Source organism: Myodes glareolus, chromosome 19 (genome assembly GCF_982192425.1).
Source record: "Myodes glareolus chromosome 19, mMyoGla1.1, whole genome shotgun sequence".
NCBI classification, from domain to species: domain Eukaryota; kingdom Metazoa; phylum Chordata; class Mammalia; order Rodentia; family Cricetidae; genus Myodes; species Myodes glareolus.
The window spans coordinates 27,523,081-27,536,323 of NC_142044.1; the positions used below are offsets into that span (position 1 = coordinate 27,523,081).

General features: G+C 40.2%; 1 protein-coding gene across 3 annotated transcripts in view; it reads right to left on the reverse strand.

Annotated features, from left to right (window-relative positions):
* Adcy8 (adenylate cyclase 8) overlaps positions 1 to 13,243 on the reverse strand; it is a 215,987-nt gene that overhangs the window by 34,216 nt on the left and 168,528 nt on the right. For all 3 annotated transcript variants that reach the window (XM_085678921.2, XM_048457362.3, XM_048457363.3), the window contains one exon: positions 6,671 to 6,843. In XM_085678921.2, the coding sequence (XP_085535047.2) occupies positions 6,671 to 6,843 (173 nt within the window). The remainder of the gene's footprint in view (positions 1 to 6,670; positions 6,844 to 13,243) is intronic.

A 13,243-nucleotide genomic window follows, 5' to 3' on the forward strand; every position in this document is an offset into this window, starting at 1 on the left:
CAGAGGTGGGGTACCACCATATGAGTTGTTGGTCAGGGAAGACCCCAAAGTAATAGAGGCTGTTGCCATTCTGTAGTTTCTCAGTGGACTCAGATGACCAGACTCTATTGATGAAGGCTTTGGTTGCAGGGTGTAAACCCATCAAGATGGAACTGAGCTAGAAGCTTCTCTTCTGCTGGGTAGTTTTCAAAGTGCCAGAAGATGCTATGTAAACAGCTGGAGGAGAAAAGTCATTAACAGTGTACACAGCCTTGAGTCACAAGAGCTTCAGTATCAATCATCAGACACGATGTGCCCAGTGGGTGCCATAGTGTTATGACTGTTATGGGGGTGACCAACTACTTCTGATTAGATTTCTTCATGTCTACTCTAGAGGAGGAATTCATGGCTGGTACTGTAAGTTTGGTCAGTAGTCAATGGTTGGGTAATCATAGGCCTTAGGGGAACTTACTATTTTTTTCACTAAAAGGACGTGTCAAACTGCCTTCTAAACTTTGATGCTTGCATCCACAGATTACTGCTGCTTTCAGCCGTAGTCAGAGAAGTTTCTGCTTTTATTGGGTCATGGTTACCAGAGTTTGGTTACCAGGCCATGGTTACCATGTTTAACCAGATTCCTAACTGGTAAAAGCACAGAGAATAAGTGATCATTCAGTGCTCAATTCTGAAAGGAGCCTCTACTATGGTTACTCAAATGCATGAATTGACTCCGCTCATTTTTTGGTGTGTGTGTGTGTGTGTGTGTGTGTGTGTGTGTGTGTCTGTGTCTGTGTCTGTGTGTCTGTGTGTGTGTGTATGTAATAAAAATGAAGGGAGTTCTTTACAAAATCTACTAAGATTTTAAAAATGTGACAGCAAAGCATTAAAACTTTGAACCCTCTGATTGTAAACAGACACCAAATAGATTGCTATTGAGGTCAGAAGAGATCTGCTCCAGTGACCCATGGTACCTAGGTTCTGCCAGCTCCAACTTTCTCTGGTTCTCTCCAAACAATTTTTCACATGTCATTTTTTTCTTGACTTCATCTATTCCAATTTATTTTCACTTGTGAACACTATAAATTTTGTGCCTGAAATGTCTTCACTGTTGATGTGTTTTTGCAAGGATGATTTTGCTAGCCATGGCTTATTTGTAGCCTGGAAAGTTCTGAGAATCAAATTTAGATCTAAATGCCCAAACTGATAGTTAGCAGAGTTAGGAAATATAGCATGAACGCATGTATACATCAGGCATGGAGTGAGGAGGAGGACAGACGAATGTAGAAACGAAAGACAGAGGTGAAACCTTTTCTCTCTGTAATCAATCACCTATTTTGTAACAACACATGTATAGTAAATCTTCAGAGTTTTTATTGAAGTGAAAGAAATGCCTTTGATACTCTTCTTGAGGCAGAGGATAGGACAGAGAGCACCATTGTTGTTTCCAGGATCCTAAGGGGACATTGGAGGGAGGCCTTTTCCAATTACCATTATTATTAAGTGGGGGTAGTTATTGCCTGAGCTGAAGAAGGTGTTGATCACAGTGGGGAGAGAGTGCTGCCTTCCTTAGCTGTCAATATGGCCCCTGGTGAGCTGAAATGCGAACCAGAACTTAAGTTTAGACCTTCTGACATCTATTACAATACACGGGTGAATTCCAATATTTTCCTATAATTCAAGATGTCAACAAGACAAAAGTGGTACATAAAACAGACTCATTAATCATCCGGTAGAATGCATATATAAATAAAAACTATGAGAAATTAAGGATAGCAAATGATCCCAAACAAGGTAAAGTGTGCAGCCAGATGGAATGACATTATCTTTGAAGCATTGCACATACGTACAAAAGTAAGCTGGGCTTACAGAACGAGGTATGCACAACTTAAGGATAACAGTGACATGACATTGTAGGCATTGCAGGTGATGCAGACTTACTGTGAATCAATATTTGTTAAGTGATTCCAAATGAGCTAATGCTTCTTCTAGGAATGCATTCATTTCCATTGCACATTCCATTCTGCAGTTATTTAATTGGAAATCTATTGCCAGAAACTATTAAGTGATGGAAACATGAATCTTGGCGTTACTCCTTGTCCTCTAAACCTCCCATTGTAATGGAAGAGGAAAACGTAGAAATTAATGACTACAACATGAAGAGGTTAATGTGGTGATTGGGTGGGAAAGTGAGTGATAATAATTAAGGCTGTCACCAAGGAGATTATCCTTGAGTTATGTCTTAAGAATTGAGGGTGGGGCTCTAGAAATGGACACCTCCGCAAAGGAGAATGTATGTTGGTGTAGGAGTAACTTCTGTTTGTGCGTTGCTTTCATTGGTTAATGAAGAAACTGCCTTGGCCTAGTTGATAGGGCAGAACTTAGGTAGGCAGAGAAAACAGAACTGAATGCTGGTAGGAAGAAGGGCAGAGTGGAAGAAGCCATGGATCTTCCACTGCAGACAGATGCCGGTTAGAATCTCTGGTAAGCCACTGCCACGTGGCAATACACAGTTTAATGGAGATGGGTTAAACTAATATGTAAGAGTTAGCCAATAAGAAGTTAGAGTTAATGGCCAGGCAGTTTTTTAATTAATACAGTTTCTGTGTGGTTATTTCGGGTGTAAGCTAGCCGGGTGGCTGGGACAAACAAGCGGCCCTCTTTTTACAACAGTATGTGTAGAAGGTCTTTTGGGAAAAGTATGTGAATTCTCACTGCTAAAGTACAGGCAGTAAATAGTAATCTGTAGAGCTTCAGGAGGTTAGGTGATTCTGAAGAATTCAGTTCAGGTCTAAGGAAGGAGAGTTTAGGAATCCCCAGAAAACCAAAGAACTTTAAGCTTCCCAAAGGTAACAGAGAGCCATTCAATGATTTGAAGAAAGAGACTAGGTATTGAAAAGATGGGTTTGAGATGGGATAATTATGAATAAAACCTGGAATACCAATTAGGGAAACAAAGTCCTGAAATGAAAATGAGGAACTTCATAGAATCTTCACATTTGTGGAAGGGAGGGGTCATGTTTAATAACAAACATTAACATTGTGCAAATGTTTATCATATTTGACCCTTAAAACATTCCTATAGAAAAGAAGCGAGTGTTATTCTCATGTCATTGGTAAGAACAGCAAGGGTTGGAGAGGTTGAATCATTTTTAAATTAATTTGATCAAGTTTACATGCATGGCTGGTGGAAGAACTGAGATTTGAATCAAGGTGGTTTAACTCTTAAATTGATCCTCGAAGACAAATTCACTATAGTGCCTCCAGGTAAGGTATTCTGAAGAGGATCAGTGTCTAGTGACTGACTTGACACTAGAGATGAAGTCACTCCTCTTTTGAGCTCAGCATCTTCTACCGAGAAGGAGATTATCATGAAGTGGGACTGATGAGCATTGTGATCAAAAATAGTCTCAGGTATTAGGACCACCCTATTGAAACGTGGTCAGAATGCCCTACCCAAGGTTCTATGTGATTGCTGTATTTTATAGTCTGCCATTTGTTGTAGAAATCAGGAACAAGCTGCAGAAGTGTTCCCATATGAACAAGGACTTCTAAAGCACTAGGTGAGTCCCATCGGCCTGTGATATGCATCTGACCTCTATACTTCAGCTGAGACTGAGGCCAACTGTGCTTTTTATTTATTTCTAAGTTAATTCTCTTGGTAGTAGAGAAAGAGGCAACACAAGACTAACTAATGGCTGACATTTAGAGAGGACATAGCTGAGAGAAGTATGTGACTAGCATCCATGAGTTTGGGATCATATTTGATCTCAAAATTCTTACTTAGAAGTTATTAACTTTTCCTCAAAATCAATAATAATAATAATAATAATAATAATAATAATAATAATAATAATATAATTTCTCCTTAGAGGAGGGACTGAGAATGAACTTTCAATATGATAAGCACATTTGAGACTCACTGTATTGTGTTTCCCTTTCATTGGTTAAAGCCACAACCGTCAGTATTGCTCCATGTGGAGACAGGGTCTACAAGGAGATAGCTAAAGGTAAATGGTGTTATAACACAGGCTGTTTTGACCCAATAAGCTTGATGTGCTAATCAAAAAGGAAGAGGCCCCAGCCTTCTTCCTATCCTGTTCAGTTTATCTGAGGGTCCACCAAGAAGTTGGCCAGATACAGCAGAGGAAAAGAACCATGATCAAGAAGCCAGTCAGTGAGAGTGTGTGTGCCCCTCAGTATTATATACACATGCATGCATATGTCAAGTGCCAAAAACGATCTTCCATAAATCCAGAAAAATTTCAAAGGTCTAAGAACATCAAAGGTTAGAATAGAGAGCAATAGGACAATTACCTATAAGAGGAAAATTGTTAGACTCATGTTGGAGAGCAATATGGCAATACAAAATTGTTTTCAAGTAGTGAATTCCGTAAACCTACAATTCAGCAAGTGTGTTTTTCCATGAAGTTCCAGGAGACATATGTAGACAAAACTAGGAAGAGCATGGGTTTCTACGAATAGCCCAAAGATAGCATATATTTTGATATGTTAACACTATATGGTATGTACTGATCTCAGACAAAATGAACTAGATCTATAGATACCAACTGATGTGGATCTTAAAAAGATGACATTGTCTGACAACCACCACCACCACCACCACCACCACCACCACCACCACCACCACCACCAAAGCCAATGTAAAAACAGCATCAGATTTCTTAGATGCAGATGCTAAACATATATTAGAAGAAGTCATAACTGGAATGAATACAAGTTCAGTGGTTTGGACTGAGGAGATTGCTCGGTGGTTAAATTGTTTGCCATACACGTATGAGAATGGGAGTCTGGAGCCTCAGAACTCATGTAATTACTGAGTAGGCATGGCAGCCTGCTGTAATTCCAGCCTCAGAAGCTGAAGAGAAAGGATCCATTGCAAGCTGGCTAGCAAGACCAGCCATGTTGGTGAGCCTGGGTTTTATTGAGAGACCCTGCCTCACTGAATAAGGTGGAAAAATTACTGAGGACCATTGTTGTTGGTTGTTTTACAGACAGTTCCTGACATCAACCTCCATTTCTTCACATGTATGTATGACACACATGTGCACTCACACACAAGTGAATACACATGCATGAAAATGAAAGAAAATCAACAATAACAATAATTCCTGTTTTCAGTGGATTCATTGCTTGCTCTTGGGAGAAAGAGGAGAGTAATAATAGGTAAGGGAATTTGAACAATGTCTGACATGCTTTTCTATTTAACACAGAAAAAATGTGGCTGACTGATATTATTTACTTTCAGGACTGACTCGTGGACATGCATTGTAGACACTTTTGGAGGTTTCTTGGATTATGTTGGTGTTTACCCTCTAAGACTATTAGAAATTTGTTCTGGCTTCACTAGATACACACGCCTCCTATGCTTGCTTCCAGTCAGTCTGGCTCCCTGTGGTGATAATTTGTGATCTGTCAAATAAAGCATGCCTGAAGTTCAGAGAGCAGAGCTAAACCACCAGTTAGTCACAGAGGCCAGGCAGTGGTGGCACACACCTTTAACCCCACCACTCAGGAGACAGAAACAGACAGATCTCGGTGAGTTCAAAGCCACCATGGCTATACAAGATTGATTCAGTCTCAAAGTGAAAGAGTCGGGTGGTGGTGGCTCACACCTTCAATCCCAGCACCAGGGAGGTGGAGACAGGAAGTGATATGGCTGGGCAAAGAGAGGAATATTAGGCGCGAGGAGACAAGAGCTCAGATTCAGTCTGAGGATGCAGTCTGAGGATTCATAGAGAGAGGATCACCCCTTCAGTCTGAGGAGTCGGTAGGGGTAAAAGATTTCCCTAGTGGCTGGCTACATTGCTTCTCTGATCTCTCAGCTTTCACCACCTAGTGTCTGACTCCAGGTTTTTATTATTAAAAACAATTAGACTTTGTGCTACAGCTCCTCCTACTATTTCCTGGACAAAGTCTGGTCTGATACGTTGAGTACCAGTGAGTGGGTCAAGTGAAACCCCCAGAAGTCTATCCAGAGATTAAAGTGGGGTCAAAGGGCTGAAGGAATCAGAAGACACATCCTTCCACCTTACTTTACTCGGAGGAGTTTTTCTCCAACCCTGCTGATACTTCCAATAGCTGAGTGAATGGATCTTTCAAGACGTGGGGGTTACATCTCTTGACAACATACACTGCCTGTATCATCAGACCTCTTCTTGCATTTGCCCCCTGCCTTCTTCTCTGCTCTTGTCTCCCCCTTCACTTTCACTGTCCTGGAGTTGTATCAGAAGCTAAGCATCACCGCACACCCTGTGCTCTAAGAAATCTGAAATTATCCAGTACTTCCTGTATTTCTATATATTTCAGAAATAACCGTGAAGGATCATTATTGCTCAATCTCTAGTGACTGATGCTATCAATATTGCTGTAGCTAAATTAAAATGAAATCCCACAGTCCTTATAACTGCTCGTGCTGAGCAAGTTAATTGTTAGGCGGGGCAGAAATCTAAACTACCGCATCCAATTTAGTCCTAATTTTAAGTAATTTTTGTAATTAGCCTATAGTTCATATGCCATAGAGAGTTTTCCTAGACTTGTAAGCTGGACAATGTTTGAATGAGATGTGTTCACAACAAGCCAATCCCTCAGTTTCAGGAATGACCACAATCACTTGTCCAGTGCATTCATTTTCGTGACAACTGGGTTCACAAACACTGTAGTGGGCACTTACTCTCCACTGTGGTTGAGCTTGTCATAACTCAGAAAGAGACCCGCATAGATGGTCTCGGTCAGCAGGGCGTAGACGGCAATCATAATCAGTAGCACGGCCAGCTTCAAGACGGAGTTCAGCCGGAGAAAAACTGCACAGGTCACCATGGCCAACACCCCCGTGAAGACGAAGTACTGCAAACAGAGAACACAGGTGGTCAGACTCACGGGGACCTCCGAGGATCCCTCTGTTAGCCATGCTGCCCCGTGCTCTCATTAGGAAGATTTTTTTTGTTGTTGAACATTTCCCTTGGGAGGTCGGGGGCCTCCTGGAATTCAAATTGACCTCTTCCTTCTCCTGCCCCCAGTCTCTGCTCCCTGTCTCTGTGAGTGACGTCATCATTCACCTTATTCCCCTTCAGTCTCATTGCTGTAAAAATACGTTTTATCGTTTTAGTATTTTATGTGCTCTGTCTGCATGTATGTCTCAGCACTACATACATGCCTGGCGCCCAGGGAAGCCTGAAGATGGTGTCCTATTTCATCCATGGTATTAGAGTTACAGATGGCTGTGAGCTGCTTGTGAGCTGGGAGTAGAAGCCCAGCCCTCTGGAGGAGCAGCCAGGACCCTTAACCATCAACCCATCTCCAGATTCTCAGGCTCACCATTCATGCCTCCTTCCCTCTCGTGTCCCGCAGTCAGCTATTTTCAGTTTTTAGACTCTGCATTATTTTCTGAACTGATCTCATGCCCAACCACCCAGCTTTATCTACTTTTCTTGCTTTAGTTCTCACAAGCAGCTTGGGAAAAGTTTTTTTTTAATGATAATAATAATAAACACATTGCCATTTATTTATATGTATGTGTGTGAATGCCACAGCATACATGTGGAGGTCAGAGGACAGCTTGTGAGAGTTGGGGTTCTCCTTCCACACTTGGGTTCTGGGATTTGAACTCAGACCGTTAGGCTTGTCAGCAAGTGCCTTTATCCTCTGAGCCATCCTGGCCAGCACCCTCCTTGTTTCCACCTCTAAACACACACATACATTCTCTCTCTACCTAGTAATTCTGGAACACCAGCCTGATCACATTTCTCCTCACGGGAAATCCTTTCTTTGCTCTCCAGGCCCTCAAATTCTTCTGTCTCCCACACAGCAGAGCTCACAGGCTACCACGTACTAGCTCTCTCTTCACTCTCTAAACCCTTTTCTTGCACCTTCGTGGCCTGAGGCTCAACTCTCATCCAGGTGACTAAGCCTTGCTTCTATTCACATGCCAGGTGTCCTGTCATCTCGGAAGCACCCCCAACCTCTGTACCCCACAGAGATGAGTATGGCATCTCCCACTCTGTATCAAGCATCACCGCTTTAGTTGCAATTGCGGAATCACCCAAGAACTTGAAGAGCGGAGCAGGCTCCCAGCGTCTACCCAGCAACCGTTCTTCAGTCGCTGAGAAACACCTTGGCCTATTTACAGAACTATTCTGACATATTCTGAGTGTCGTTTTAAATTGGGATTAGTAAAAATTCATATTGGTCAGAGGTCCATTTTGATCTCAAAATCTGTACATGTATTGTCTCTTGAAGCAGTCGAGGAAACTACTCAGGATGGGACTCACAGCTCTTAATTGTAAAGGTTGAGAAACCAATGGCCAGAGAGATAAATAAACTGCTCATGACCCTGAAGCTATAAAGAGGTGTCTTGGTCGTCTAGATATGACCAGTTGACAGGCGTGTGATTCTAGTGGGAATGAGGGGCTTGATAGCACTATAGCTCTTTCGTGTACACATTGCTTTCTCTCTTCGATTATACAGAGGGGCAGCTTTTATATGGATGAGGAGACAGGTAAGAATTTTTAAAAATCTCTGAGTACTGAAGATGTGATATGAATTTCTTAAGTGACAGTAACTCATTTGTGCAACTCTTTTTACAAATATTGATTCAAAAATGTAGGCAGTGTCTCAGGTGACTTCTCATTAAGGACAAACTCCCTGTAGATTGGCTCGGAAGAGAATCAGATACTGTCTCTGCCCTTAAAGGCCGTCATTTGTTGCTTCCTTTACCATGTCTGTTTTTCCTAATAAACCCAATTTACCAATCCTTGTACCTAATGTAAGGATCAACTGTCTTCAGCTGCCCTCTAAGGTCTTTTCTTGGGCAAGATTTATATATAGCTTATGTTGATTTGATACAGGAAGTCAGGTGTGAAGAGGCCAGATGTGAAAGAGTTCCATCTGCAGTTTTTCTCCGTCTGGAGAAACCTTCAAGATGCTTCATTTTAATGCAGGCTATAGGGTAGGAAAATATATCCAAGGGGTTTTGTTTCGTTGTTGTCTTTGGCACAGCATATAGTTGTGCGTGGTTGTGTCAACTTAAATTATGAATCATGTATTTTATCAAAATCTATTAAAATAATAGTGCCCTTGAAGAAAAACCTTGTGGGGGGGCATAATAGTTGGATAAGAATATTGTGTCCATTTAGTGAATGCCCATTGTAATCAGGATAGGTGATGGGAGGTTGAAGAAATAGATAAGAATTGGCTGGGGCCTAAAGAGAATGACAATAAAAAAAATCTAAGGCAGGTATGAAAATACCAATAGAAATGTACTTTGGTAGGGATGTGACCAACTGTAACAGGACCATAGAGGCATCAGCAAGCATATTTCATGGAGAGAAGGTGTGGCTAAAGAGGGACAGAAGAGGTGAGTTTGTTTTGGTTATTGAGGGGTGTAAAACAAATAGGAAGACAAAATAGTCTAAATGCCAGGGTATATGGAGCAGGGAGTTAGGAGAATCATTCCTTGGATTAAACAAAAGATCCATGCAACTATCATAAGGAGAGCTGGCAACACAGGCCAAGAGAATATATGTTGTCTCCCCGCTTTATCTACCTAGCCTTAAAGATAAACCTGAAATCTGGAATCATATTATTTTTCATGGTAGATTAGCAATTTTATGTTTTTATGGTCTCAGTAAATTGTGTTAGAAGGTCTTTCCCATGTCTATTCCAGGGAAAGGAATCAACTCACTGACTTGCATGGTTTAACCAAACTTCTGCTTTAAAGTTGAGACTTTTCAAATTCCTTGATACAAGAAGCATAAAAGACAATGAGGTCCTGAACAACCCGAGGAGTATATCCTCTGTCCCTTTTCTACCTAGAATGAATGGTAGGAGGTGAAACTAGGAAATAAAACAGGGCTACAGAAGTATCATGGCTTTGTGAAGTATTGCAAAACCTCTTTCTTTGGGTCTGGATTCATAAATTCTGTTTTCTGTAATGGGGTAGATTCTGGACCCAGTATCCCTTGTTACTCGAATTCAGTTTGCCAAAAGATAGTCCTTGTGCCCTTGTTATGTTGCCCCAGGAAGACAGTTGAGCTAGAGTTGTATATATACAGTAATTACAACACTGTATATTTTCAGTTACAATCCAGATCTTTGATGAATTATTTTCTCTTGTAGTATATGCTACCGTTTCTTTGGCATGCACTATGAAGTAAGTTGTTTTGCATTGAGTTCTTATGTCCCATGCAATCTATGTCCTGTCAAACAACGAAATTCCAAATTTCTTCTGGATCTTTTAATGACATGAGTCATAAGTGAGATCATAATCAACATTTTTCTAGTTCCAACACCAGCATAGTTTTTCCCTTGTAGTATCTATTAATTCAAATTCTGTGTATTGGAGTAGTATAATCGGTCTTTTTTTTTCATTCCAAAAGAATCCAGTGTGTGTCACTCCTTTGTGTAGGTGAGTGTGAAAGTTAAATTTTGTTGATCATTGGTGCAAGAGCAATTAGTCACAATCACTCACTGAATACATTTTTAGCATCGGACTTCTTAGCAGACTGGTTTAAAAATCTGTTTAAAACTATATCAAATCATTCTATTATAGAATATATAAATCGTGTAACCATACATACTAGAAAGTATGGAGAAAATAGAGTTGCCCTAAGGGAAAAAATCCACAATTATTTTAGGTAAAAAGAATGAGACATTCTATGCAGGAAAAATAGAAGAGGTTCAATAATAAAATAATTTGACTTTTACGATTCTTGGATAGTGCAGAATAAATTGACATGTGAGGAAAAAGAAGGAAATTCAGGCTGGAGGATGAACTGTGTAGCTAGATGTACAATCACAAAAACTGGAAGTGTGATGTCCGATGTGAAATGAACTCAGGGTAATATGGGGACCAGCTTGAGGGGGGACGCTTATTGTCTTGGAGTGATATATGGGAGGGAAGACGTAATGATTACAGTCAAACATTTGTTGGGCATGCAGTCTGTACAAAAGATTCTAAAAATGATTTTACCCCATGTTGTCCGGTAGCTAGCGTGACTCAAAGTTAGACACTATTCTTTCATCAATTCTAAGGAATAGGGATGTCCATGGAGGCATTTCCTACTTCTGGATACTCAAGGCTCTCTATTCTCAGATGACACACTAACCTGGGAAATCATGAATACATCAAATTCCTCTAACTCTGAAAATCTTGAACTCATATGACTTGACAACCTCAACACTACACAAACTCCTTAGAGAGAACAGCATGTATTCATTAATATATGACTGTTAACTAAGAACCTACTCTGTTAACTACTCTGTTAACTGTGCTCCAACTTGGATGGCTCCATATTCATATTATGACACCATCATAACATACCGTGAATTATCTTGGCATCACATAATATTTTCCTCTTATAAGAGAAGCAAGGAGAACTTTACACCATCACAACTGGAGAAGAAACTGAGTATTTACACATAACAAGTCAGACAAACTGAACTATCTTTGCCGATTTGGGTACTGCCCAAACCTATGACATTCTAAACTCACAGGGAAAGAAGGAAAGAAATCAAGCTGACAGTTTCCAAAATGAAAAGAACAATCCGAACACTGATTGATGCACACACAACTTGGTCTCCAACAACTCCAGGTCTTGCAGCAAGCACTACAGTAAGGGTGAGCAGGCAAAAGGTACAGTTGTTCCAACTGAACCCCAGCCTGGGCTTCTCGCTTGTTCAAGGAGTGAAGATGCCGTGATTCAGGGTCACCACTGTGCGTGTGTGTGTGTGTGTGTGTGTGTGTGTGTGTGTGTGTGTGTGTATGTGTTTCATGTTGTGAGATAATCATGTTTTCCCCTTTATAAAATCTGTTTTTTTAAACTAATTTTTGGTGTATAAAAATGATTTTAACCTTGATTTCCTCACTTATTACATACTATTTTTCTGTATTACTAGTTTTGAGCCTTCTCATTATGGTGTGTGTATGTGTGTTGAATGTCTCTTGTGTCTGGTGTTGTTTAGAGAAATTCTGACCGATAGCTTTCATCAAATTTGGAAAGAAATGCTCATTAATTATTTAGTTTGTCCTTTTTTTCCTTCTTGTGGGAGAGGACTCAAATTATGAAGGTGTTATGCTGGTTAAAATTGGACTTAATGCTAGTTTTAATCCCTGTTTTGTCTTGTAATTTATTTTGGACACGTCTATTGCTTTTCACCAATTTTACTCTTATTTTTGTCTATAATGTCTAATATTACTAACTTCCTTCCAGTGCAGTTTTTACTTTTAAATGTAGTTTTAGTAGTTTTTTACTTCTAAATGTTTAGTTTGGATTCTACATTTATCTTTCAGGTATTTTAAGCATACGAAATAAAATAATTCCTTTTTTGATTGCTTGTTTGGTAGTTATATATAAATACCCAGTTCTGGCTTAATTTCCATTCATTGATTAATTATCCTGCATTATCCTTCATTATCAATAATAGTTCCTTTATTTTAATGTCTGATCATCATTGACTGAATGCTAGCCACAGCATTTTTTTTTCTTCTAGGAACTGAATCTTTATCTTATTTTTTTTATTGTTTTATTTTTGTTAAATCCTGGATGTTTTTAAATTCTTATGAGTATTTTCAAGATTCATTCTAAGATATAAGAAAACCACAGTAAAAAAGTTTCATTTTTTTTAAAATGACATTTACATCTTATATAAAGGAAGAATCAGAGCAGACTATAATCCAGGAATAGACACTTAACACCACTGAAGCCTTTAGCTCCTGCTCTGCCCAGAGTCCAGTGGGCTGTGACGTGTTTTAGTCAGTGCAGGGTCACACACTATTTCCAGCCCATGTGAGCCGCAGATCCTGATTAACTCTGATGGTTTTCCCCATCACTGATTTCTCATGTGCTTGTGCTGATTGGACACTCTGCAACTCTGAGCCTTTCTCTGTGCAATTCTCTTCTCAATGCTGGTGTACTCTGCAACCTCTAAGCCACCTTACCCTCTCCTGACTCTTCATTTGCTTATTCTTGGGGCACAAAGTCACTGTGTTTCATCTGGGTTCACCTCCCTGAGGCACAGTCTGGACAAAGCTCACGGCATTTCAGGACTCAGTCCATTTTCTTCCTTCCTCTTGGGAATCACCATCTTCATTGCTTGGTGTTCAGTATCTTACAAGATACAGTTCATGGGCTATGTTTGTTTGTTTCTATTTGTCCCAAGTGGAAATGGTGATCTTGCCCTGTTATTCATCTGAAGGATGAACAAACATTGTTAAATAGACAGTAGGTTCTGTCCTGAGGTCAGTCTT